The sequence below is a fragment of the Odocoileus virginianus genome, chromosome 33 (genome assembly GCF_023699985.2).
Source record: "Odocoileus virginianus isolate 20LAN1187 ecotype Illinois chromosome 33, Ovbor_1.2, whole genome shotgun sequence".
NCBI lineage: Eukaryota > Metazoa > Chordata > Mammalia > Artiodactyla > Cervidae > Odocoileus > Odocoileus virginianus.
In genome coordinates this window covers 36,813,761-36,840,943 of record NC_069706.1, presented here as the reverse complement: position 1 = coordinate 36,840,943, position 27,183 = coordinate 36,813,761, and the positions used below count along the sequence as shown (strand labels likewise).

The following is a 27,183-nucleotide window of genomic DNA, read 5'->3' as shown; positions in this document are numbered from 1 at the left end:
GGACCGGGCTGGCCACCCCCACTCCCCAAGCCGGGAGCCGCGCCTCCGCTCTGCAGCGGAGCACAGAAGGCCACGGAAAGAGGCCACCATGAGCTGCCTGGGGTGAGTTGGGGGTCTGACCCTTGCCGGGAAAACCCGGAGAGGAAAAAAGAAAAAAAAGTTATGTCTAGAAACAAATTTGCTGAGATGATGCGCTGGGGCGGAAGGGCTCCCCGCGGAGGTGATGGGCCGGCAGCCCCGCCCCTCCGCATCAGAGCTGGGCCAGGGGCCCGGCGGCCAGGCTGTCCCCGGGGAAGTTGGCACGCGTGTCTGACGGCTCTCAGCGGCCGGAGGCCCTCTCGGTCCGCCTCATCGGTCCTCCCTTCGGCGCTGCCCGGGCTTCCGTCCTCGCCGCCTCTGCCGGGCCAGCCGGTCTGCCTCCTGGGACAGACCCCGTGCCTGCCTTTCCCGTCCACGGCTCGTCCCGAGCTGCCGGCAGCGGGTCCGGAAGAGCTGGGGGAGCGGAGGAGGCGCCCCCTTGGGCGTGCTCGATTGAGAGCCTGGGAAGCGGGAACGCTGGACACCTGGGGATGCCCGGTCCCCGCAGCGTCCCCGGGGCGCCGCTGGGGGAGATGAAACAGCAGCCTCTGTTGTCAGCGCGTGTCAAGTGCGACAGGAAAATTGGGGAGGCTGCCGGAGGAGGAGGGGGCGGCGCCCAGCTGGGCTCTGCAGGGAGAGGGGTCCCCTGGCAGCGTGGCTTCCGCCCCCATCCCCCAACTCCCCACCTCCACCACCAGGCTCCAGGGGCTGATGTACTGGGTTCTAGGGGTGAAGTGGTGATCCCCACGCAGCCCCTTCCCGAGAGAGCTCGGACAGGGCCCAGAGGAATAGCACAGACTCAGTTTTCTATGATTCTGAGAGCTGAGCGCCAGCCGAAGGGTAGCACGGGGCAGTCAGGGCAGGCTGCCCAGAGGAGGCGGCAGTCCCAGGGCCGCAGAGTGGCCAGGGGGGTGCAGCCGTGTGTCCTGCGGAGGAGGGAAGACGGCTCATCAGGGCCAGGCATCCAGCTGCAGAGGGGAGCCTCGGAATGCCAAGGTGAGGGTGCTGCCTTGTAGAACCCAGCCTCAGGTACCAACCGTGCCTAGCTGTGAGTCACCCCGCCTTGGCAGGGGGCCGTGAAGGGCTCTGGCCCTGGGACCCTGCAACTGAGGGGAATGAAGTGAGACAACCTGGACACCTGGGGACGCACAGGGTAAAGATACATGTGGGCAGGTGCGTGGGCACGCTTGACCGAGGCTGGAAACCGCTTCAGTCACCATGCAACTTCTGAAGGTGGTCCAGGTGCCAAAGCAGAGGACTTGGGGAGAAAGAAGAAGGAGCAGTGAGACCGTGAAGCTGGGTCAAGCCAGAGCAGTAGCCACTAGCCACATGCCACTCTTTAAAATGAAACTTAATGAATATAAAATGCAATTTAAAATTCAGCTTCACAGTCTCAGCAGCCACACGGCAAGTATGGAGTGGCCCCGTCTGGCTGGTGGCCGCCCTGCAGGACAGCGCACACGGGGAGCATGTCCATCCGCAACTTGCATCCATCTCGGCCAGCGTGGCCTCTTCATCTTAGTGTGGCCACGAGGGCGAGATTTGGGTCAGTGGCAGCGATGGAAGTAGAGGGTCTTATCTTTCTTTATGACGGCAGTTACTCCTGTGGCTCAGAGCCTGATTTGGGTCTGTCCCCAAAGGGATCCCAGTTTGATGAAGTGATAAAAATGACTTTCTAATTAGGACAGGCCAGGGAGTTTGGAAAGTGTGACGCGGTTGAGAGGGAACAGGCAAGCGAAGTGGGCTTCGTGCCCTGCTAGTGTTTCAGGAAACAGGCAAAGAAGGGAAGGATCAGGGGGAGGGCAGGGGAGAGGGCAGCCATGGAGGTGGTTGGGGAAGCTGGGTTCTGAGTCCTGGCAGATTGCACTTGACCCCCCAGTCCACTCACGGGCTCTGTGACCTTGAGCAGATTCACTAACCTCAGCAGTTTATCCATAAAACGGGGTCCATCATTTCCATGTGTTCCCTCCCAGCAGGGTTCTTGGTGGGAAAGCATGTAAATAGACTCTGCCAACTGCCAGCATCCAAGAGATTCATTGAGAAACTGGGGTTTAGGGTTCGAGCACCTCTTTCACCCTCCTCTGCTTTAATGACAAATGTCAGAGACAACATCACACAAAGTTATTTGGAAAATTTGGTGACAGCATGTCAGAAGCAGTGCCAGGCATCCAGCACATGCTGGATGAAACTGGTTTACCCCAGGGAAGGTCTCTTTCTCCCTAGAGAGGTCTCTCAACCACAGCGCTATCAACATTCAGAGCTTGGTGATTCTCTGTTGTTGGGAGCTCTCCTGTACTTCGCTTATAGCATCCCTGGCCTCCTCCCACCAGATGCCATAGCACAACCCCCTCTCGCTTGTCATTTTATGACAACCAAAACTCTCCCCAGAGAGTGCCGAATGTCCTCTGAGGGGTAAAGTCACCCCCAATTGAGAAGCCCTGCCCGAGTGTGATCTGCCCTTTGGTGGTACCCTCTTGCTGGGGCAGATGCTTCAGCAAAGGCCAGTCCGGCCCACCCTGTGCTGCTTTGGGTCAGAGGCACCAGCTCTGAGGTGGCCCCATGGCAGCGTGTGCACGGCTGGCTGTGTCTGGATGCAAGCAGGAGCATCTTCTCCGTGGTCACATCTCCAGGGCCCACAGACACGTGGAGTCGTCACCGTCCTCGGGCAGGCCTGGTTCTGGGTGCTGGGCCATCACAGCTGACGCATGACCACCGGGAAGGGCTCTGTCTTGACGGGACAGTGAGTGCCCTCGGCCCGTGGACGCAGGGAGCTGCGCTCACTGTGAGCAGGGCTGAGGCCAGGCCCAGGGGGACCCCGAGTGAGGACAGGCTCTGGCTTCCTGCTGCTCCAGGGAAGAACTTCAGCCCCATGAGGTCACGCCAGGCGGGGGGCGTGGGGGGGGGGTCCTCGCTGGGGCCGGGCATGGGGACCAAAGTGTGCTGGGCAGCATGGCCTGGATGGAGCAGGGAGACTGACCGTCGGGTCTGCAGGGGCCTCCTTGTGACAGGCACAAGAGCCCACAGGAGGACCATGAAGGGTGCTCCCCACAAGACTGAGATGGAGACTGAGTCCCCAGGGGCTCCTGCCTCTGACGTTCCAGCCTGTTTGGGTGGTGACTGCCTCCTGATGGGAGAGAGCCTCTTGATGACCCCCGCACCCTGTGCAGTGGCCCTTGAGAAGCCCCTCCCCAGGATGCCCTGGGCGGCTCGGGCATCTACCCTTTGGTCCCCAGAACTCAGATTCTCACCCTTTCAACCTGAAGCTAGGGCTCATGACCTAGCTAGGGGGGACCTAGTGGGGTCCCTGGGGTCTGCTCCTGCTCAGACCCCAGAGAGTGGCAGGCCCAGAAGCGACCTGATGCCTCTTTCTTCTTAGCTCCGTCTCCTCCCTTGCAGGTCCTCCCCTCTCCTTTCCAGTAGAACACATTCATCCCAGGGAGACCCCCTATTCCCCCACCATCACCCTCACCTGCCCCCTCCTCACTTGCCCCCAGGTCTCATTGACTCTACCTCCTGTGTTTTAGAAACTAGCTGCTTGTCCCATCCCAGCATCCTTCACTGTGCCCCCTCCCAGCATCACCCCACCCCTGGTGTACCAAAACCTTCAGAGTGCCTTCACCTCCTCTTAAATCCTTAGACCCTCCCATGGCTCCTCTCTGCTCGCAAGAGTGTAGGCTGAGCTTTGCCAACGGCATTCAAGGCCTCCCTCTCTAGCCTCTTTTTCTTTGGAGCTTCCCGCGGGTGAGGAGGGAAGGCCGCTCTGGCCGACACACCGGCTGAATCCTTGAGTCCCAGCGTAAAGGCCACCTCTTCCAGAAAGCCTTCCCAGACTCTACATAAGGCAATCGGAGCTTCCTCTGAACTGTCGGGATCCGTCTCGCTGCCGGTGCTGGGGACTCCCCGGGGCGCCACAGCCCGAGGGATCAGAGGCGAGGCGCCTGGGGAAGGTCTCGTGGACGGGGGCCAGAGGAGGCCGAGGGGCGGCTCGAACGGCCCCAGCTCGCGAGGAGCTGACGGGAGAGTTCCCGGAGGGGCGGGGCGGGGCGGGGCCACCCGAGAGGGGCGGGCGCGGGGCCGCGGGCCCAGCCTGCTCGGGAGGGGCTGAGCGCGCTCGCCCGGCAGAGGCGCGTGGAGTCGCCGCGCCCTCGCTCCGCTCCGGGCTCCGCACCCCCGGGCCATCGGCACCTAGCGCGCCGCCGTCGCCGTCTCCAGATGGGGAAGGACCAGGGCTTCTCTCGGCACTTTCGGTAGTTTCCCCGAACCGCGCGTACCGAACCCGCGGGAACCGCGCGCCCTGGTGCGACGGACCCGCCTCCGGCTGACTTGAAAAGGGGTGGGGCTCGGGCACCGAGGGGCTTCCCTGCTCTGGGTGCGTACCCAGCAAGTCAGCCTGACTGGGGGCAGGGGCTTGGGAGAGTGGACATAAACCCAAAGGGTATTAAAGAGGGGGTTCCTCGCGGTGGGCACTTGCCCGCCGCCCTAGGGGTCGGGATGCGGGATGGGGACCAAGGATGGGATTGAAAAGTCCTCTTTCCTTCGTGCAACTGGACAGATCCAAGGAGCTAGACAGAGAGCGAGGCAGAGACGGTGATTGAGACAGAGGGCCTTGTGGGGGCCCCCGATGGGAATCTGGAGTTGGATTTGGACCCAGCCCCCTAAGAAAACAGATCAACTCTTGAGTGCAAGGTCACTGGATGGCCTCCCAAAGAGCCCCGTGGCCACAGAGAAGCCTGCTGGCACAGCAGGGACCTGGGAGTCTGAGGACAGTGGTAGCCAGGCCGTCGGTTCAAAGAGGCGTCTGTCCATCAGCCACAGTTGTCCATGAGGCCCCACTGCACCTAGATCTGCTGGGGCTGTCGGCTCGGAGCAGACCCAGGGCTGGAGTGCATGGGCCAGACAGAGGCACACGCAGGGCCCACACCAGCCAGAAGGGCGTCTGGCACACCAGGCTGGCTAGGCTTCCATCTCAGGCCCACGGACACCGAGGAGGGCAGAGGGCACCCAGCCTTCTCCCGCCTGGGCAGTTGGTGACTCACCCTGGTTCCCACTGTGGGGGTGGGGGAGGCCCTTTCTCGTTGCTGCTAGAGGGTTGGACCTAGGGGCTGGGGCTGTTGGGCTGATACGTTCTGGAGCCTGAGGCCGGAGCCCAAAGGGTAAAGCAGACGCTTTCGTGCCTGTCATCTCTGCTTTGCTTGGGCAGGAGACGGGCAGGGACCGTGCAGGCCAGCAGACGGAGACGTCTGGCTCTGCATACCTTGGAGTACCATCCGGGGAATGCGGCTAAGGCCCTGGATTTTCGGAAATCGCTGGGGTGGGCACGGATGAGTGTATCGGGTGATGGCTCTCCTGGCAGAGACGAGCAGGCCATCATTCTTGCCTCCTGCTTGCCTGGAACGTCCCGATCTGGACCAGAGCTCACGGGGCGGTGGGGGGGGGGGGGTTCACCCTCCTCCCCAGGGACGCGCATCCCTTCCCTCCCACCAGGCAGCCACCTGGCCTCATTAAACCTACCCACAGAGATCAAGGGAACTGGTGGGGGCCACCAGGCAACCTCAGAGGGATTGGATGTCCGCTGGCTGCAAGGCCACTGCTCCCTGCCCTCCCCCATGCCCTTGGCGCTGGCTCCTGGTCCAGAGAATAGGGAAAGGAGCCTTGGGATGCAGCCAGAGAGGCCTCACTAGCAAGCAGAACTTCAAGGGCCCTCGATGGAGCCCGGTGACAGTGTGGAGGCCAGAGCCCGGGTTCCACCTCAGCCGTGGACCGCCGCATAACCCTGGAACGTGACGGACCCCCTCTGAGCCTGAGAATCCGCTGCCAGGGGCCAGGGAGTCCCCAGGATGTTGACCGCTGCCCTTACTCAGAGGTGTGGGGGGCCGCTGCTGGACCACCCTGTCTACTGCGTCACTGAGTCCTAACTGCGCTCAGCCCTGGCCGGTCACCGTAGCTCACCCCCGAGCTGCAGACCCCGTCCTCCGAGAGCTTCCAGCCTTGTAGAGGAGACCCAGGGGCCCCGCGGAAACGTCCCAGGGTGTGGACGAGCCTCCCTGAGGCCTCGCAAGGCACTTCCAGGTCTGAAAGCAGGAACCACAGTGCCTTCACCTTTGAAGCCCAGCGCCTGGCAGGCACTGATAGCAGGGACTTCCTAAAACATGTTGGACTAAACTGGGGGAAGGCCAGGGTTGGGTGTCCAAGGCGAACCCAGGTCAGCTAAGGGAGCAGAGTGTGCTGGGGCGGGGGGCACAGGCTGGGCCAAAGGGTAGGAGCAGGACTGGATGCCGTGGTCCCCACCCACACTGGGGGTGCTGGTGGGAGACCCAGTGCGGGACTGGGAGTCTCATGAGGGTCTAGGCGAAGTCTGACCCCAGCGCGGATGGTGGCTAGGTTTTCTCCAGCAGACTTTTCTCCTGGAACCAGGCGGGGAGAAGGTGGGGGGGGGGGGGACCCCCTGGCTGAGGTTTGGCCTGGCTGGTGTGAGGGCATGAGAGGAGGGAAGTCCGGGGGAGCCAGAGACGGGAAGACAAAGGCAAGAGGAGGAACAGGTCCACGGAAGGGCTTGGAGGGCACTGAGGCCAGAGTAATGGGGACCTGGGGAAGGAGGCTTTCCCAGAGTGGAGCGAGCTGGGCGCCGCGGCCCTCGTGTGACCTGGGCCCACTAGGGCACAAGTCCAGGCCCCAAGGGGGACACTGATGCCCCAGGCCACTGCTGGGCGGAGAAGTGCGCCCAGTGCGGCGCCCGCGAAGTTTGCCGGGGTCGGGGCGCGACCAGGGGGCGCGCCCCGATTCTGTGGTCCTCGCCCGCAGGATCTTCATCCCCAAGAAGCACCGGGCGCGCTTCGACGAGGTGGTGTCTCAGGGTCTGCTGGGCAAGCTGTGCCGCGCGCGGCGGACGCAGGGCGCGCAGCGGCTGCGCCGGAGCCGCAGCGAGGAGCGGCCAGAGCGCCTCCTGGTGTCCACGCGCGCCAGCGCCGCCCCGCGCCGCCCCGACGAGCCGCCCCCGCGCAAGGCCGCCTCTTTGCTGGGCGGCCGCGCGGGCCCCGGGGGCGCGCGCAGGTACCCGGGACGGGCTGCGGACGCCTCTCCGTCTGTGGGCTCAGGAATGGAGACCCGGGCCGAGGGCGCGGGGGCGAAGCGGGGGCACCTGGGGGTTGGAGTCCGGAGAGGTTAAGGGGAGTGGGACGCGGGCCCTTGCCATCCCATGCTCCCCGCGGGCTCCTGTCCCCAGAGAAAGGCACGCTGAGCGACCCCACCCCGCCCCTTCTTTCTCCCCAGGACAGTCCGAGTCTACAAGGGCAACAAGAGCTTCGGCTTCACGCTGCGTGGCCATGGACCTGTCTGGATCGAGTCTGTTCTGCCTGGTGAGGGGTGGGTGGGTTGTTCAGAATGGGGTGCAGGAGCCTGTGAGGTCGATGGTCAGCAGCTGCTCCCCTCTTCAGGTCCCAACCTTGAGGAGCCTGTGTCCTTTAAGTGTCCCAGCAGCCGACCCAGATCACCCATCTTCCCCAGTCGGGGCAAACCCCCTCCAAGTGCAGGGTCACCTTTGAGCCAGGTTCTCCATTCAGACCTTTCCTGCGCCCGCAGGGAGGACCCGGGGCCCTGCCTGAGACTGCAGCAGCCAGCACAGAGCCTGTGCCTGCCCAGATCGGGCCCCAGACCACCCTCCCTGCGCCCACTGCCCACTGAGAACTGGGCATTTGATGGGCAGGCTGCAGGGCTCCAGGGCCTCTTCCCAGTATCCGGTCTCCAGGGACTCCCCTCTTCCACCCCTGGCCTGCCCCTTCTTGCTCGTGGAATGGTGACATCTGGAGGAATTCCTCCTTGCCGCCCCTCGGTTGGCAAGGGGAGGGAAGACTCATTTCTTGGGAAGGAAGTGCATTCCGTTGTGGAAGCTCTCTGCAGGCAGAACGGCTCCGGGCGCTGCTCTGAGCTCTCCTGCTCTGTCACCACCGGGTCTGTCCTGCCCCCTGAGCCCCTCCCCTGGGCGCGATGCTTCCAGTGACCCATCCCCATGGGCTCACCTGCTGATGCTGAGTTCCTTCTGCCCTTCTGCATCTCATGTCCCCGGTGCATGGATCTGTGAGAAAAGCTCTCCTGATCTCTGCCACCCACCTCTCTTCTCACCTGTAAAACAGGACAACGACTTGGGGCTCCCCGGGGCGGGTCCCTGCTCAGCTGACCCGCCCTCTCACCTTGCTTCCAGGGAGCCCGGCTGACAATGCCTCCCTCAAGTCAGGAGACCGGATCCTCTTCCTCAATGGACTGGACATGAGGTCAGTGGCAAACAGCCCCCAGGACTCCTGACTCTCGGGACATCCCGGCCACGGGCCTCTGACCAGTTGGTCCCCTGTTTGTCCCCCCTCCTATGGGAAGTCTTGAATCTGCCCTCCCACCCTCTCCAGGATGTCAAGTCGTCCTTCCAGCCGGGAGACACCCAGGCTCCGTGCTTGGGGCAAAGGGTTGACTGGATCATGTGTGTCGTTCCCTTGGGGGGGACCCTACAGGGAGGACAGGGGCATGACGCCTTCTGTACCCACAAGTGTCCAGCTGGCCCTGGGCCTGCAACTTCTCCTGCAGAGAAGGTCAATGCACGGGCGAGGCAGGGCCCTGGCTTCGGGCCCGCCTGTGGCCTCACCGTGTGGCCTCCTCCAGCAGGACAGGGGGGTCCGGGGGTGGTGTGCGCTTGGGTCACGCTGGGCCGGCCCTCCGGGGCCCCCTCTGCTCGGCAGGAACTGCTCCCATGACAAGGTGGTGTCCATGCTCCAGGGCAGCGGCGCCATGCCCACGCTGGTGGTGGAGGAGGGGCTCGTCCCGTTCGCCAGCGGTGAGACGCCCATGGCCCTGGGTCGCCTTGGCCGCTGGAGCCCCTACTTGGGTCACCAGGGGTGGGATTCCCGAGTCTACCGAGGCCTCTGCTCTCCCCGCAGACCTGCAGCTTCCCTCCCCAGGTTGGGCAGCCTCAGGGCTCCCCCTCCAGCCCCGTCCTCATCTCTCACCCCAGCTCGGGAGGTCCCCTGGCCCTAGCAGCTGGGCAAACCTTGCCTAGGCTGGGGACGCCAGCTCACTCGTGTTTCTCCTTCCTGTGACACCCCCACCGAAGATTCCGACTCGATGGATTCCCCCAACCCGTCGTCGGCGCTCACCTCCCTGCAGTGGGTGGCAGAGATCCTCCCGTCCAGTATCCGAGTGCAGGGAAGGACCTTCAGCCAGCAGCTGGAGCACCTGCTCACGCCCCCCGAGCGCTACGGGGTCTGCCGGGCCCTTGAGAGCTTCTTCCAGCACAGGTGGTCACCCCAGGGTGGCAGGGGTCGGGGGCATCTGCCGTGGGTGGACCCCAAATCCTGCCCAGACTCACCACCACTCACCTGCCTGAGCTCCTGAGAGCATCTCAAAGGGGCCTCTGAATGTGGGGTCCACTGGGTTGCCCTAAACAAACCCCAGCTCTGACACCTCCCAGCCACGTGACCTGGCCAGGTCCCAGCCTCGTCTGTAAATTGAAGCAGACAGTGAGCCCCTGCAGTGTGGTTGGCAGGACCTTCAAAACACCCACCCTTGGGCACTCACAACCAGCCTGACCCTATTCAGGTTGGAGTAGCATCTTTCTTTTCCCACCTCAGCAGCAGCGGGAGCGTTTATCACACGCCTCAGCCCAGAGGGTCATTGTCTTGGTCCATGCAAGACATGCATCCTTTTTCGGTTTAAACAAAAATGTATGTGTTTGTTGAAATATAACTCACATACCATACAGTTCACGCATTTGAGTGTACAATGCACTGGTTCTTAGTATGTTCACAAACGTGTTGTAACCATCACCACATTCAGTTTTAGGACATTTTCATCACCTCAAAAGAAAGTCCCAACCATTTCACAGTTGTTCCCACCCCCCAACCTCCCCCACTCCCCCTTCACCTTAAACCACCAGTAATCCACTTTCCTTCTCTGTAGGTTTCCCTGTTCTGGAGATTTCAAATGCTGGAACCATACGCTATGTGGACTTCTTTATAACCATTTTCCCACCTTTTAAATTTTTAATTAATTTATTTCTGGCCATGCTGGGTCCTGGTTGCTGCTCACGGGCTTCCTCTAGTTGCGGAGAGCGGGGGCTCCTGCAGCTGCGGCGCATGGCCTTCTTGTTGCCGCGGCTTCTCTTGTTGAAGAGCGTGGACTCAGTCGTTGTGACTCAGGCTTAGTTGCTCCGAAGCATGTGGGATTCTTCCTGGACCAGGGATCAAATCCATGTCCCCTCCACTGGCAAGATTCTTAACCGCTGGACCACCAGGGAAGTCCCAATGTGTGGACTTTTATGTCTGGTTTCTTTCATTTAGCATGTTTTCGACATTCACATGGGCTTCCCTGGTGGCTCAGTGGTAAAGAATCTGCTTACAACGCAGGAGACATAACAGATTTCTGATCCCTGGGTTGGGAAGATCCTCTGGAGAAGGAAATGGCAACCCACTTCAGTATTCTTGCTTGGGAAATCCCATGGACAGAGGAGCCTGACTACGGTCCATGGGGTCGAAAGAGTCAGACATGACTTAGCGACTAAACAACAATAGCATTCATCCAAGTTATAACACCCTCAGTCAACCCTCCATATCTGTGGGTTCTGCATCTCCAGATTTCAGCAACCATGGAACAAATATATGTGGAAAAAATTACAGGAAGTTCCAAAAAGCAAAACTTAAAATTGACTAGAATTCCCTGTACATTTCGGATACCGATTCCTTGTTGATGTTAGACATTGTAAGTATCTTCTCCCATTTGTTACTGTCTTATTACTTCCATTATATCTAGTATTGTCAGCCCCAGGTTTTCTTGATTTTGTATCATCACATTCAATGCATATGGGGCCTTATGGCTTTGGCTTTTGAATTTTTATTTAAAAAGTCCTTCCCTGCTCCTTGGTCAAAAGAAATCTCCTGCATTATCTTCTGTTAGTTCTGTAATCATACCTTGCACAGTTTGGTCTTTTATCCACCCAGGGTTCATCTTTATGTGTGATGTTACATGAGGATCAGTTTTATTTTTTTCCATACAATGCAGGGATCAGCAAACTTTCTGGAAAGGAACCAATAGCAAATACTTTAGGGTTTGCAGGCCGTACAGTCTCCACTGAAAGCTGAAACCCTTCAGCTTTGCTGTTGTCACTTGAAAATGATCAGAGACAATATGCACCAGTGCAAGTGGCCATGTTCCCGTAAATCTTGGTTTACAAAAACAGGTGGAGGGCCAAATTTTGGGCCTTGGGCCATTATTTACCAGTGCCTTGAGTCAGTTTTCCAAATATGTTCTATACATTTTTCTAATTTAAATTCTTGGCCCTGGAGCATGGGGGAGGTTAGTTCCCTGACCAGAGGAACCTGTGCTCCCTGCATTGGCAGTGTGGAGCCTTAACCCCTAGACCGCCAGGGAAGTCCCCATTCTATCCATTTTAATCTTCACAACAGCTCTGTGCGGTAGATGCTTTCCCCTCATCCCCCAGCCAAGCAACCCAGCTTACAGGATCTTCAGTTCAATTCAGTTCAGTCACTCAGTCGTGTCTGACTCTTTGCAACTCCATGAACCTCAGCACGCCAGGCCTCCCTGTCTATCACCAACTCCCGGAGTCTACCCATACCCATGTCCATTGAGTCGGTGATGCCATCCAACCATCTCATCCCCTGTCGTCCCCTTCTCCTCCTGCTCTCAATCTTTCCCAGCATCGGGGTCTTTCCAAATGAGTCAGGATCTTAGTTCCCCCGAGTAGGGATTGAACCTGGGCCACAACAGTGAAAGTCTAAAGTCCTAACCCCTGAGCCGCCAGCAAACTCTCGGTAGATACTATTTTTGTCTCCCATTTTACAGAGGAGGAAACTGAGACACAGAGAAATGAGTAATAGGAGAAGATCACTTGGCTGGCAGGTGGCAGAGCTGGGATTTGAATCCGGGCAGGTTGTCCGCAGAGCCTGCCTTCCCACCCACTTCTCTGTCTGGGGAAGGAGGGGAAGGGCGTGAGGACCTGAAGTGCCCCCCACCCCCACCCCGTCCCCAACCCAGCCCGCTCTGGTGAACCCCTGAGTCACGAACTCCTTGATCTGCACCCCCCTCCCCCACCAGGAACATCGACACCCTCATCGTCGACGTCTACCCGGTGCTGGACACTCCAGCCAAGCAGGTCCTCTGGCAGTTCATCTACCAGCTGCTAACTTACGAGGAGCAGGAACTCTGCCAGGAGAAGATCGCCTGCTTCCTGGGCTACATGGCCATGACCGGTGAGCGGCCCCGCCCCCTGGCCCGCTGGCCCAGAGAAGAGCCAGACGCCTGTTCTCACCTGGGAGGCTTTACAGCCGGCCTGGCCCCTCCCACTCTCAGATGCACCCGTGCTCTAGCTAGCATCTTCCCAGGTGGCCCAGTGGTGAAGAATCTACCTGCCAATTCAGGAAACACAAAGAGTCACAGGTTCGATCCCTGGGTTGGGAAGATGCCCTGGGGTAGGAAATGGCAACCCACTCCAGTGGCCTGCAGAATCCCATGGACAAAGGAGCCTGGCGGGCTACAGTCCATGGGGTCGCAGAGAGTTGGACTTGACTATAGATACATGCCCAACACTCCCCGGCTGGTCCCTTGCTTGATTCCACAGATGCACTTTCCCAGTTTGATCCTTAAAGTAGCGTAACCTTAGACTCTTTTTTTTTTTTAAATATTTATTTATTTGGCTGTGCTGGGTCTTCCCTGTGGCATGTGGGAGCTTTGGTTGAGGCATGTGAACTCTGAGTTGCAGTATGTGGAATCTAGTTCCCTGACCAGGGATCAAACCCGGGGCCCCTGCTTTGGGAGCACAGAGTCTTAGTTTAGCCACTGGACCACCAGGGAGGCCTCGCCTTAGACTTCAAACACCCCACCTAACGCCGGGGGTCTCGGGTTTCTCACCCACGTAGTGAGGGTGAGCACACTGGCTGTGCTTTGCGCCCCAGGGAGGGTGGCACAGATCAAGGGGTCCGTGTGGACGCTGTTTACAGACCTGGGTGGTGAGCACACGGCCAGCTCACCCTGCCTGATGGGCTCTGAAGCCCGCAGACTCACACGAGAGCCTGTGGGTCCCTGTGCAGCCTCTGACCTCCCGCCCCCCGCTGTTCCACTGCTGTGTGTCCGCCTGCCCACACACACCTCAGCACGTGGGCTGCGGGCACCCAAAGGGGGCCAAACCTTGGACGCCTGCCCTGGACTGCCTGCACATCTCCTATGTGCTCTCCCGGATGCCCATTAACCCTCATCCTGGGGACCCACAGGTGGGAGTTGGGGGGAGAGGGTTTGAACTCAGATGCAGACTGGGCAGCAGACATCCCTCCCACACTTCTGCCCTGACCTGGAATCTTCCATCTCACCCCTGCGGGCAGCGGCGTCCGGTGTGCAGACCTTGGACTCACGGGGTCCTAGGCTGTCGTCCTGAGAAAGGACCTGCTGGGTAGGGAGGCTGTGACCCCCTCCGCGCGGCCTCCGTCTTCAGGCCGGCACCACCTGGGGCCCCTCCTGCGCTGGGCACCCCGCTTCCCATCCCAGGGCTCCCCCTGAAAGCAGGGCCGGGCTTGCGGGTGGTGCCCTCGCCCTCCCTGTGTTCGGAGGCTCCTTGTCCGGCTGAGAGGACAAGGAGCCCGTCTCGCCGTTGGTCCCACAGCCGAGCCCGAGCCCGAGCTGGAGCCGGAGCTGGAGCCCGAGCCGGCGCCCGAGCCCCAGACGCGGAGCTCCCTGAGGGTCCCCTCCCTGTGCCGCCGCAGCCTCCGCTCCCAGGGCCTGGAGGCCGGCCTTGGCTGTGGTGAGGCCCGGGACCAACAGGCCGCCAGTGGGGGGAGGGCGGGCCCGGGCTTGGTTTTCCCACCTGTAAAATGGGCTTGGCGAGATGAGACATCCCCGAATGGGCTGAGTGGGTGCCTCCTCCCCGCGGGTCTGCAGGGCTTGGTGCTTCTTTCTCCAGGGCCTGGGCTGGGGTCTAACCCTCAGAGCTCAGAGGCGGTCACTAGACCCCCCACCCTCTGGTGGACTCTGCCCTCCTGATTCCCCCGGCAGGTCCTGGCGACTGTCCGGAGATGCCTCTTCCTCCCATCCCAGGCGAGCGGCAGGCAGGCGACGGCACATCCCTCCCTGAGACGCCCAACCCCAAGATGGTGAGACATTCTTTCCGCCCTGCTCCTGGTGTCAGCGGGGAGCTGGGAATGGGAGCTGGGGCAGACCCTGGCCTCCCAGACCACCCAGGCCTGCCTCTGAGGGCCAGCCGGACTCACCCACACCTCCTCCTCTCCCGGAAGATGTCAGCCGTCTATGCGGAGCTCGAGTCCCGCCTGAGCAGCAGCTTCAAAGGGAAGATGGGGACCAGCTCCCGAGCCCGTGCCTCCCCGCCACTGCCCAGCGCGGCAGGCCCAGCAGGTAGGGGCTCTCTAGCCCCGGCTCCCAAGGGCCACTCCTGCCTCCTGGCCAGCTGGCTGGGTGTTGCCCCCACCCCCAGGCATACCCCCCTAGAGCCCCTTTTTCCTCCGCGGCCGTGGGACTGAATGCTGGGGAACCCGGGCAACCTCCATGGCTAGGGGCCGTCAAGATCCGCCTTGTCCTGGCCGCCTTCCCGTGTCCCCTCTCTGATCCTCGCCCCCACTGTGGATCTGGAAAAGCGGAGGGCTGCTCCCAAGGGGTGGGGGTGGCCCTCAGTGAACGTGTAGCTGTCGCATAAACTAGATAGTGTGCGTTACTCTGTGAATGGCTCAGTGCGCAGATGGCCGCCCGCACAACGGTTTCTCTGCCGTTCTGAAGGCAGGACCCCTGGGTGATACTTCTGAGGGCCAAAGGCTTGCTGGGTACCGTGACTTTGGTCTGGAGACCCCCTCACCCTTGCCTTGTGTTCAGTGCGTTCCGGGTGGGACCCTGGGATCCTCTCCAGGATGAGCAGGGATCTGCCTGTCCTGGGCCCAGCAGCCCGCCCTCTGTCCACTCTGGCCTCCGATCATCCTCAGGGAAGACCTGGAGAGGCAGAGTTACCAGAGTCTTCCTGCGCTGTGTCCAGAGAGGGAGAGAGAGGTGCCCAGGGGCTCAAAGCCCACCTGCCCTGGCACCCTCCCCCCAGCCTGTGCTGGAACCCAGGCACTGACCCAGGAGTGGTCCTCACGGCCCATCCCCCCAACAGGGCCCAGGACCCGGTCCAGCATCTCGTGGCCCAGCGAGCAGCTCCTGCCCTCCCCCAGCTACTACCCGCTGTGCTCAGAGGGCCTGGCCTCCCCCAGCAGCTCCGAGTCCCACCCCTACGCCAGCCTGGACAGCAGCCGGGCACCTTCCCCTCAGCCGGGCCCCGAGCCCGTCCGCGCCGAGAGCCCCCCCAGCCCGGACCCCAGCCGCCGCCCGTCCAGCCGCCGGAAGCTGTTCGCCTTCTCCCGCCCTGTGCGAAGCCGGGACACCGACCGCTTCCTGGATGCGCTGAGTGAGCAGCTGGGCCCCCGGGTCACCATCGTGGAGGATTTCCTGAGCCCCGAGAATGACTACGAGGAGGTGAGCACACAGGCACGTGTGTTGAGGGGAGGCGGGCAGGGGGCCTGTAAGGGGACTGGGGTCCTGGGGCTCCTGCCAGAGGTCTGCTGCCCCAAGGGCTGTGCCCCAGGCTCCCCCTCCCTGTCTCCCAGCACACTCCGCTCCCCATCTGGAGCTGTCCCACCCCTGGCTCAAGCTTCGACACCCCCCTACCCAAGGCCACCCCATGTACCGGGTCTCAGGTTCCTTCGCCAGCTCAGACCGACCCCATCCAGCCCCTGGGCCATGCCTCCACTGCCCCAGGCCTTCCGATCCTCCGCACCTCGGCCCCTGCCCCTGTCTCCCCCGGGGCCCCGCCTGGCCCTCCCCTCGCCTGGCTGTCTCCCCAGATGAGCTTCCATGACGACCAGGGCAGCTTCATCACCAACGAGAGGAGCAGTGCCAGCGAGTGCATCAGCAGCAGCGAGGAAGGCAGCTCCCTGACCTACTCCTCCCTCTCCGACCACATCCCCCCGCCCCCCCTCAGCCCCCCGCCCCCGCCGCCCCTGCCCTTCCACGACCCCAAGCCCAGCAGCTCCCGCACCCCGGACGGGCCCCGGGGCCCTGCTCCGGCGCTGCCCAAGCCCCTCGCCCAGCTCGGCCACCCGGTCCCCCCACCGCCCCCGCCGCCCCTGCCCCCGCCCGTCCCCTGCGCACCCCCCATGCTGCCCCGGGGCCTGGGCCACCGCCGCAGCGAGACAAGCCACATGAGCGTCAAGCGCCTGCGGTGGGAGCAGGTGGAGAACTCAGAAGGCACCATCTGGGGACAGGTAGGTGACCTGGGGACCCGGAGCGCTCTGCACCAGGGGAGGCAGCTCGGGCAGCAGCAGTGAAGACAAGGTCCACCTCTGGGGTGCTTCCAACATCAGCTGACCGTCCTCGGGCCCTCCCCATCCTCGGCAGACGAACGAGAGCTCCGTCCAGGGACACACTCACCCTCAGTGGTCAACACAGGCACCGAAGCCCAGTCAGTGTCCCTGAGCCGGTGACATGCTGGGGACACGCAGAAAAGGCACCGCTCTCACCCTTGAAACCTATCACCCGAGATGTGAATGGTCCCCTTAGGCTCTTGAAGCTGAGAGAAGGACAGCTGGTTAGAGAGTCACAGATGTTTGAGCTGTCAGTCTGCGTGCAGTGTGTTCACAGGAGCCGAGACCAGAGGATTCTGAAAAGGGCAGCTGGTCCAAACCCCCACGCAGCAGCCTCTCCCCTTTCACTTTTTGCAGTTTCTTTCTTTCTGGCTGTGCTGGGTCTTCATTGCTGCATGGGCTTTTCTCTAGTTGCAGAGAACGGGGGCTCCTCTCCAGTTGCGGTCCGCGGGCTTCTCATCTCAGTGGCTTCCCTTGGGGCGGAGCACAAGCTCTAGGGTGTCCTGGCTTCGGTCGTTGCAGCAGATGGGCTCAGCAGTTGCGGCTTCTGGGTTCCAGAGCACAGGCCTTGGTAGTTGTGGCGAATGGGCTTAGTTGCTCTATAGCATGTGCGGTCTTTCCCAATCAGGGATCGAACCGTGTCTCCTGCATTGGCAGGTGGATTCTTTACCACTGAGCCACCAGGGAAGCCCCCAGCCCTTCACCCTGATGCTCGAGTTTCCTCCCAAACAGCACTGCCAGTATTTACTTGGTCACCTTCACTGATGGGGAGCTCACTACCTGCCGAGACATCCCTTTCCTCCCTGGACAGTTTTCACCATCCATCCTTGCCTTGCTCTGGAATTTCTGTCTCACCAGGATTCCCATGCCCTACTTTCTGTCCCACCCCTTGAAATCAGGCAGAGCAGGTATATTTCCTTATCCACAGGCCAACCAGCCCATTGGATGAGCAAGGTTCACCCCATCCCTGTTCTTTGGGTCACTGCCCTAGAACATGGTTCCTAGCCCCACAGTCTGTCAAAGGGCAGGCCCCAAATGAAACTCCCAGAGGGGCTTCACCAGTTCAGAGGAGAAAACACGGCCCTCATCTCCTCTGACCTGGACATCACACTCCTCCTCATTTGGCCAAGGAATCCTCTGGTTTCTGGGGCTGCCCCATCTCAGCACTTGTTCCCGCCATCATTCTCCACCCTAGTCCTCTCCTCTTCCTGGGACGCCTAGTCACGTGTCCTTACTGCAGCCACTCTCCATTGGAGCATGCTTGTCATTTTTTTTCCCATTGCCACCTCCTGGGTCCCGATTCTATCTCCTGCCTTCCCAGCCAAGTTGGCATCAGCCCACATCTCCAGGGAACCTTCTCATGTTACTAATAAGGATGGTCAGCAGGACAGTCACGAACAGGGACCTCCTGGGTCCCCTGGAGACTCCTACCAGCCTCGGATGGGCCTTGCAGCCTTGCTCTGCAGAATGATCCTTCCCCTGATTTACTGCAGTGGACACAGGGACACGGGTCAGGCATCTGGCCAAGCCCCTGCAGCCATGGGCCTTCTAGATTGTCATCTCTCATCCAGATCAGTCATCACAGCCGCCCAGCAGGTTCCTAGCCTCTGGCACTTCCCTGCTTCCATTTCCCCAGCTTCGGGGACCCAGGGCAGCTCTGGTGAGCTCACTGCCAGCAAAGGACACCTCAGAGCAGACCTGGACCTCTTGGCCACGTTCTGAAGCCTCCTTGGGTAGCTCCAGCCCCTTTACAATCCTTGTATCCCCTGCTTCCGTGCAACTTGCTGGCTTCTGCGTGGAGCGTTCCAGGTCTGAGTGTTGTTGACCACAAGAAGAGCCAGCTCATCGCCCGATGATAACTTGGATGATTTATCAGTGGCTCCTCCTGCAGTCTCCTCCTGTCCCGTCCCTGGGTTCATGCCAGGGGCTTGGTGGAGGCTCTCCCTCTGGGAGCGCCCAGGGCCGCCCTCAGAGGGTGGGGGGCAGTGGGGGACCGCAGTCCAGCGGCCAGTACTGTTGCTCACTCTGAACCTCCCCTCCCTCACAGCTTGGGGAGGACTCTGACTACGATAAGCTGAGCGACATGGTGAAATACCTCGATCTGGAGCTCCATTTTGGCACCCAGAAAGCTGCCAGTGAGTGGCCCCAGGGGCCGAGGGGAGCCCTGACGTCGGGTTCTGCGGCAGCCCACCCACTGCCTTCTGTGGGGGTCCCAGGGTTGAGAGTCCACGAGATCTGAACAAACTGCCCTTTACTTCCTGGGCCCCTGAATTAGTTAACATCTCAGAGCCTCAGTTTCCCCACTTCAACACTGGAGATCATCATAACTGCCATGTATCGCATGCTTACCAAATGCCACACACCCTTGTTTCTACATTAATCCTGTGACAATCATGTAAGGTGGGGATGCGATCACCCCAACTTCCTGATGAGGCAGCACGTAGAGGCCAGGTAATTTGTTCAAAGTCAGAATCAGGTCAACAGATAGCCCATCCTCTCTCTCTCTCCCCTAGCCCCCCTCTGCGTGTCTCTCTGTCGTTGGGATGCTGTGTGTGTGGAGAGTGCTCCTCGGGTGGAAGAGACTGTTGTCCTTCCGGGAAGCATCTACAGTCACCAGGTGGCCGGTTCTCCTTGTGGGGCCGGCTCAGGCCCAAGGGCCAGGGGAGAGAGGACAGGGGAGGTACACACACACATCACACACAGTAGGTGTGCAAGGCTGGACTCCAGAGGCCGTGAGTGAGGAGAGTGGACACCTGGAGCTGATTCAGTCAAGTCCATGGTCAGGGACCTCGGGACTGTGGGTGTGGCCACACCCCTCCTGGGCCCTCCCCCAGCAGCCTCAACTTAGCCTCCTGTCCCTAAACCATCAGTTTCCCTTCCAGAGCCGGTGCCGGGGCCTGAGCCCTTCAGGAAGAAGGAGGTGGTGGAGATCCTGTCCCACAAGAAGGCCTACAATACCTGTGAGGGGCTGCGGAGGCCCAGGGGTTGGGGGTGGGGGGTGCGCTGGACACGACCCCCTCGGGGCCGCAGAGCCTCGGATCCACCGCAGTGGATAATAGGGATCGGGCCGTGTGAGCTCCCAGCGCCTGCCGCCGGGCTCTGTGAACGCTCCCTCCCAGGTGCGGCTGCCAGCCGGTCCCCTCGGGCGCGAGTGCCGCCTTGGCTCCGCCCCCATCCTGTGATCTGCTCCCAGTTCTGGCCCTGCCTCCAGCCGCATCTTCTGCTCGCCCCTTTAAGACCCTCGCTAGTTCCCTGGCCCCAGCTCCACAGTTCAGTTCAGTTCAGTCGCTCAGTCGTGTCTGACTGCAGCACGCCAGGCCTCCCTGTCCATCACCAACACCCGGAGCTTGCTCAAACTCATGTCCATCGAGTCGGTGACGCCATCCAACCATCTCATCCTCTGTCGTCCCCTTCTCCTCCTGCATGCAGTCTTGCCCAGCATCAGGGTCTTTTTCCAATGAGTCAGTTTTTCCGCATCAGGTGGCCAAAGTATTGGAGTTTCAGCTTCAGCATCAGTCCTTCCAATGAATATTCAGGACTGATTTCCTTTAGGATGGACTGGTTGGATCTCCTTGCAGCTCCACAGGCCCTACTCAATCTAGGTCTGTCCCCTGGAGAACCCTTCCCTTGAAGGGTCGCAGGACAGTTCCTTTCGTCCTATGGACCAGCTCCTGCCCCGCCCCCGCCCCCGCCCCCGCCCCAGCCCCGCTCACCCCGAGGCCCCGCCCCCGCCCCGCCCAGCAGCTCCGGCCCCGCCCCGCTCACCCGCGGCCCCGCCCACAGCCATCCTGCTGGCGCACCTGAAGCTGAGCCCGGCCGAGCTGCGGCAGGTGCTCATGAGCATGGAGCCCCGGCGCCTGGAGCCCGCGCACCTCGCGCAGCTGCTGCTCTTCGCGCCCGACGCCGACGAGGAGCAGCGCTACCAGGCCTACCGCGAGGCGCCCGGCCGCCTCAGCGAGCCCGACCAATTCGTCCTGCAGGTGCTGCGGCCAGGCCCGCCCCCTCCCGGGGCCGAGGGCGGCCGTCCTGCGGTCCTCGACCTCCTCTGTCGCGGTTCTCCTTTTGTGCGTGCGTCCCGCTCCCCTGCCGGCCCCGCGCTCGCACCTCTGAGTCTTACACCTTGAACGGCCAGGCCTCACTCGGGGTCCAGGGGAGATGGGATGAGGGTGCGCCCTAGAGGTCGTGTTTATTTTCCTAAGGGGATGCCGGCCGCGCGCTGACCCCACGCCAGGCTGCCCTGGGGCAGAGTCTCCCGGCGGCATGGATGAATGCTGGCCGTGCATTTCTGGTAGATGCTGTCGGTTCCCGAATACAAGACCCGTCTGCGCAGCCTCCACTTCCAGGCCACCCTCCAGGAGAAGACGGAGGAGATCCGGGGCAGCCTGGAGTGCTTGCGCCAGGCCTCCCTAGAGCTCAAGAACAGCCGGAAGCTTGCCAAGATCCTGGAGGTCAGGGCCACCCCCTCTCAGATCAGTCTGCCTGCTCCTCTGCCCCTGGGGCTTCCAGCCTGGAGGCCCATCCCCCGACGGGCCAGGCAGTGAGGGAGGACCTGCCCTCTGGTTCTCTCCCCAGTTTGTGTTGGCCATGGGCAACTATCTCAACGATGGACAGCCTCAAACCAACAAGACCACGGGCTTCAAGATCAACTTCCTGACGGAGGTGAGGGGGCCGGTCAGGCAGTCGTCCATCTGTTTGCTCCGCCACCAAGGCTCCCCGGCAGGAAGAGCTGGCTGCCTGAAGCAGCATGTAACAGAAGCAGAGACTGGGGCTTGAACGCTTGGGGAGGCGAGGTGGCTTCTCCAGGCCTCGGAGAGACGGAGCGGTGGGGGAGGAGAGGGCAGGTGAGAAGGCTCCAGGAGGAAGGGGAGAGTCCCACCTGGTGGACTCTGTGCCCTTGACACCAGAACCACCGTCAGGGCAGTTCTACCCCAGAAAGATCTAGAACCAGAGAAAGGACAACTCAAATATCCAGCCTTCCCCCTGTGTGTTTGGGACTTTCCACTGCAACACCTTTGGTTGCTTTTTAAAAGAGGAAGGACAACTCTGTTTATAGATATGAATGGTTTAGGGTGTCTGAGGCTCAGCTGGGCCACAGATGGTTCCAGAAAACCACAAAAGGGAAATACCTTGAGTGATGCTCCCCACTTTTGCTGGGGTTAGAAAATCTTGGGCTCCATCTACTGACAAGAACAAACTCACAAGGACCAAAAAGAACCTAGGTGTCTCCCCTAGCTGGGGATGGGAAGGACTGGTTCCTGGCGGGGGGGGTCCTCAAATATCTGGGCCAGGGGACAGGCTCGTGACATCCCAGCAGATAAAAGCTTCAGAGTAAGGACTACTAGCCATCGGTTTATAAGCTTTGGAGTTGACGAGTGTCGGGGGTGGGCAACTGATGCCACAGGCTGGGGAAGCAGGGCTGAGCCCCTGTGATCAGGAGTCAGATGGGGTCCTGGAGGAGGACGTGTGTTGGGGTCACTTGCAGCTGAATTCCACAAAGACGGTGGACGGGAAGTCCACCTTCCTGCATATCCTTGCCAAATCGCTGAGCCAGCACTTCCCTGAACTCCTGGGCTTTGCTCAGGACCTGCCCACCGTGCCCCTGGCTGCCAAAGGTAAGCTGGGTGGGCAGGTGGGGAGTCAGAGCCCCCACTGTCCTGGGCTGGCCTCATGGGCAGCCCCCATAGGCCCTATCCCCTTGCCTACAGTGAACCAACGAGCCCTGACCAGCGACTTGGCTGACCTCCACGGCACCATCAGTGAGATCCAGGCCGCGTGCCAGAGCATGTCCCCCTCCAGCGAGGACAAGTTTGCTGTGGTCATGGCGGTATCCTGTCCCAGGGCCACAGTGCACTCAGGGGCGGGGTGGGGGTCAGGGAGAGCTGGCCATCGCTCCAGCGACTGCTGCAGACCCCTGTGTCCTGGCGGAGAATCTGGGCAGAGGCTGCCGTTGTTGCCGGGCTTCTAGAGGAGTCCATCTTAGGTCATCTAGAATCTAAGCGCTTATGCCGAGGCTGTGTGTAACTGAGAAGGAGCTCTTCTGATTGGCCTAAAGCCACTCCCTTGCCCTGTCTGTTTTTTTTTGGGGGGGGGGGGCAGCAGAACCCAGACTGAGGTCACAAGATTCAAGGAGAGGTTTGTCATGCCTGACTAGCCAAAGGCAGTCCGGAGAGGAAATGTAGTAACAAATGCTATAGATTTTTTTAATAAAAATGACAGAGAGGGAGAACAGCGTAGAGAGTGATAAGGAGCCGTCTCCGTGGATGGTCAGGTAAGAGAGGGTGGTAGCCTCTGGGCAGAGCCAGGAGAGCAGAGAGAGCTGCCCAACAGAGGGAAGCAAGTGAGTGAGTGGCCTGAGGCTGGGCTGGGTGTGGCGGGTGTCAGGACAAGCCAGGAGCGTGTGACGGGGGCATGGTGCCCAGGAGAGCAAAGGGCCCCGGGGCAGTAAGGCTGCTGGCTGGGTCACTGCTGGAGTACCTGCCCCTGGGGCCTGGAGCGGTTTCCTTAATAGAGGCCGTCAGTCTTTTCTGGAGACGGCCCAGCCATTGCTGCGGGCGCTGGACGGGCTGCAGCGAGACGCCATGGAGGAGCTGGGCAAGGCGCTGGCCTTCTTTGGGGAAGATTCCAAAGCCACCACCTCCGAGGCTTTCTTCGGCATCTTCGCGGAGTTCATGAGCAAGTTCGAGGTGAGCCCCGGTGGGAGGCCCTGGGAGAGGGCAGGGCCCGAGGTCAGAGGAGGGGGCTCCTGTGTGAAGCCAGAGGAGGGAAAGGGCCCCTGGTGAAGGACACGCCCCCAGCTGGGCGGGGCCATAGGGGTCCGCCCGGGCCGTGGGCGGGGGGCGCGGGGCCGCCGACCGAGCGCCTCCCCACGTGCTCCTCTGTCCCCAGCGAGCGCTCGGCGACCTGCAGGCAGCCGAGGGCCCGCGCAGCTCGGGGATGGTTTCGCCCCTGGCCTGGTGACGGCGGCGGCCCGTGCGCGGAGACGGACGCCCGAGGCGGCGCCCGAGAGGGTCGCGCGGACGCCGCCCCGCGTGGCCCCGAGCGGCCCGGGTGCGGAGTGGCGCCCAGCCACCCGCACGTCTCCAGCTACCTCAGCCGTCCAGCTCCAGCCGCCCGCGAAGGTGCGGGGACCCCTTCTCAGGGCCGAGCCGGGGCGCCAAGAGTTGAGGGCGCGGGGCCGGAGCCTGCGCGCCGATTCCCGGGTACGGGTGGATCACCCGCCGACTTCCCGCGCTTCCTTGTTCACCTCCTCCCGCCCCGCCCGTCCCCGCCCCGCTCTCGACCCTCTGGACATCAGGGTCCGGGGGAGGTGGGGACACCGAGAGCGGTGTCCGCGCACTAGGACAGCCTCTTGGCCTGACCGTGCCCGGCCCCAAGCAAGGACGTCTGAACCTTTCCTGAGCCTGCTCCGAGCGCGCCCAGGAGGCTTTCTCACGGAGCACAGAGCCCGCAGACCTCGGACTTTGGAGGAGGAAGGAGGCAGACGACCTGGAACAAGCCACACCTGGGGCTGCTTGAAGAAGGCTGGAAGGGGAGCCCCAAGTGCAGGGACCTGATGTCGGGGGGCGGGAGGGGAGTGCGCACCTACGCTCCGCCTCGAAAGCCGGAGGAAGTTTGAGTCCAGTGCAGCCCAGAATCAAGGCAGGCAGGCTGGAGGGCAGCTGCGCAGAGATACAGGAAAGGATTCAGAAGGTCCTTTATGGCAGGTTGCAGGATTGAGGTTTTAGCCCACCGAGAAACTAAAATCCAATTTAGAAGTGGGGAGTCTGGAAGGGGGAGGGGGTCGTCAAGTAAGGGCTGAGAGAACAGGGAGGTGTTTAGGTGATGGATAAACAGGACTTGGTGGCTGGTTGCCAGGCTCCTCTCCTGGGTGAGTGGTGGTGATGTTCCCTAGAATAGGCCACATTCAGGCAGTAACCCCATCTGGGACAGATTTGGGGGCCCCAGAGTCTGTTTTACATGTGTATCTCGGGATGCAGGGATGCTGGGAGCAGGGCGGGAGCTCGGGGCATCCTTTTCCTTTCTTTGTTCCATCCTTTACATTCTCCAGTTGACAAAGCCTGGGTCTGGCAGCTTCCAGCTACCTCTTGCCCTGACTTTCTTCCAGAGAAGCCTGGAATGGGCTTTAGAGCCCATCCTTTGGGCTGTTCCTTCTCCCACGGTGACTGAGTAACTGGTGTTGCCCCTGGACAGTGTTGGGGACCCATTCAGTTCTTCCCAGTCTCCCACCAGCCCCTCTTTGAGACCATGTATGTTCTTTCTTTGTTTCCCACTCACAGCCACCATATAGAAATATCTAAACCGAACTCTGTGATTCAGGTGGGGGATATGCACCCAGCTGTGGCTCGTGGAGGGCATTTCTCCCCAGCAGCTCAAGCTGGATAGGTTTCGTAAGTTCCCAAAGCCTTCGTCTATGGGGAACGTGTTGGAAGGTGCATTAAAATCCCTGTGTGAGGTCTGTAGAGACTAGAGACTGCACCGGCTATGAACAAGCATGACCCTCAAGCCCCTGTATGGCATTTTTCCTGCAAACTAGAAACCTCTCCAGGTATATCCAGCCCCATGCTAGGGGACCCAGGTTGACAAGCCAATCGCTAGCTGGGTTTTCTCCCCATAATGCTTTGTGTGGGCATGCTCAGTTGTGTCCGACTCTTTGCCCATGGACTGTAACCTGCTAGGCTCCTCTGTCCATGGGATTCTCCAGGAAAAAATACTGGAGTGGGTTGTCATTCCCTTCTCCAGGGGATCTTCCCGACCCAGGGATCGAACCTAGGTCTCCTGCGTTGCAGGCGGACTCTTTACTCTCTGAGCCCCCAGGGAAGCCTATAATGCCTTGTAACTGATACCTATTTTCCACACAATGCTGTGTAACAAACTGTCCCAAAACTCAGTGACTTAAAACAGCGGCCACTACCACTCTTGGGTCCATGGGTCACCTGGGCAGTTCTAATCTGAGCTGGGCTCAGTGGACTCACTCATGTGTCTGCGGTCCTCTGTGGGTCAGTGGTCAGCTTTGATAGTCACGCAGGGCTCTTTCCACGTCCAGGGCCTTGGCTGGGACCATGGAGATAGGTTCGTGTGGTCCCTTATCCTCCAGCCAAAAAGCCAGGACAGTTTACATGGTAAAGGCAAGGGGAACAAGCAAAGGCAGAGAAAAGCCCTGGAAGCCTAAGCTCAGAACTGTCACCCCATCCCTTCTGCCACATCCTATTGTCAAAGCAAGTGACAAGCCCAGCCCAGATTCCAGGGGAGGGGAAATAGACTCCCTTCTTAACGAAAGGGGATGGGTGGGTAAAATTTGCTCAGTCGTGTCCGACTCTTTGCGACCCCATGGACTATATAATCCATGGAATTCTCCAGGCCAGATTACTGGAGTGGGTAGCCTTTCCCTTCTCCAGGGGATCTCCCCAAGTCAGGGATGGAACCCAGGTCTACTGCATTGCAGGCAGATTCTTTACCAGCTGAGCCACAAGGGAAGCCCCTCTTGATGAGAAATGCTGCCAAACCGCAAGGCAGAGGGTGTGGGCTCAGGGTCAGGTACAGTCAGAGCCATTGTCGCCATGCGTCTGCCGTTTGCATCCACGGCCAGGCATCCTGGGGAACCTCCCAGCCTCCTTGCAATCCTCAGAGGCCCCTGTCCTCCCTGGACCCAGCAGAGCTCTGCTCACCCTCCTCATGTGTCCTCCAAGCGTTTCCTTCTGTCTCACCTAGTCACCCTTGAGTCACCTGACCCCTCTCAAGATGCTCTCCGTCTGGGGGCAACAGCGATCTATGCCTGCCTAGCAGCCAGTGTCCCTTCTGCTGGGGAAAACTCCCTATTTCTCCTTTGGGAAATTATCCCTCCTCTGCCCCCAGGCCTTGGAATGTTGCTGAGTGGATAAGACTGGTTCTTGGGACTCCGGCCAGGCGGCTCAGAGTCAATTCAAGACTCAAGTTAGAAGTGTTTGGGAAGGAGGCCCCTTTCTTCTGGATGAATCATTGGGTGTATAGAGGGTGGGATCCTGGAAGGAGCTGCCAGGACGACCACATGAAAGGCACCCACCTGGGTGTAAACCAATACCGAAGAAAAGGAGAGAAGACCAGTCCGGCCATCTCCTTGCCCCTGAATCCAACTGTGCCTGAAGCAGACACCCTGACTTTCCACTTTCCAAGCTGACAAATTGCCCCCCTCCCACTGTTTGTAAATTTTTTTAAATTTCTTTTAGTTTTTTGGCTTAGGCTGGTTTGAATGGGTTCCTGTCACTTGCAACACCAAGAGGGTGAACCAATCAACAGATGGTTACGGATGTTCAGTGTTTTCACCTTCTCTTCGTTCACAAATGCATTCGCCAATACAGTCTGACTGCCTCCCACATGCCAGACACAATGCTGCATGCAGATGTCGGCCTCTCTGAGTTTGGTTTCCCAGGGTCATATTTCACGGTGATTCTTCACCTGAGTCAGCACGAAGCCCTATATGTGAGCCAATTTGTGTGCCATACCCCACTCCCTGCCCCCGTTCCTCACCAGATGACGAGGTGTGACAAGCAGGAATGGATTTCCCTTTCAATAATACTACAAAATAGTGTGGCCCAATCACACACCACCTTCTCTAATAACATCTGTTAATGTTTACTAGGTAGTGAGCTTCATGTTTCTACATATATCACTTTACGTTCACAGTGACCCTCTGAGGTGGGTTTTGTTATCTTCTTTTTACAAATAAAACATCTGAAATTCA

General features: G+C 60.4%; 1 protein-coding gene across 2 annotated transcripts; it reads left to right on the top strand.

Moving 5' to 3' along the window:
- Window positions 1-27,183, top strand: GRID2IP (Grid2 interacting protein). 2 transcript variants are annotated; one of them, XM_070460447.1, is made up of 21 exons: window positions 1-102; window positions 6,880-7,128; window positions 7,348-7,433; window positions 8,276-8,345; window positions 8,802-8,896; window positions 9,173-9,356; window positions 12,169-12,323; window positions 13,727-13,864; window positions 14,116-14,213; window positions 14,355-14,472; window positions 15,221-15,579; window positions 15,948-16,367; window positions 18,514-18,601; window positions 19,349-19,426; window positions 20,250-20,446; window positions 20,759-20,914; window positions 21,039-21,125; window positions 21,949-22,078; window positions 22,172-22,290; window positions 22,985-23,149; window positions 23,352-27,183. In XM_070460447.1, exons 1-21 carry the CDS (start codon window positions 89-91, stop codon window positions 23,421-23,423), a joined length of 3,078 nt encoding a protein of 1,025 aa, XP_070316548.1. In that variant the 5' UTR covers window positions 1-88; the 3' UTR covers window positions 23,424-27,183. The 2 variants fall into 2 exon arrangements, with proteins under 2 accessions (XP_070316548.1, XP_070316549.1); XM_070460448.1 differs by lacking the exon at window positions 1-102 and adding an exon at window positions 4,141-4,325.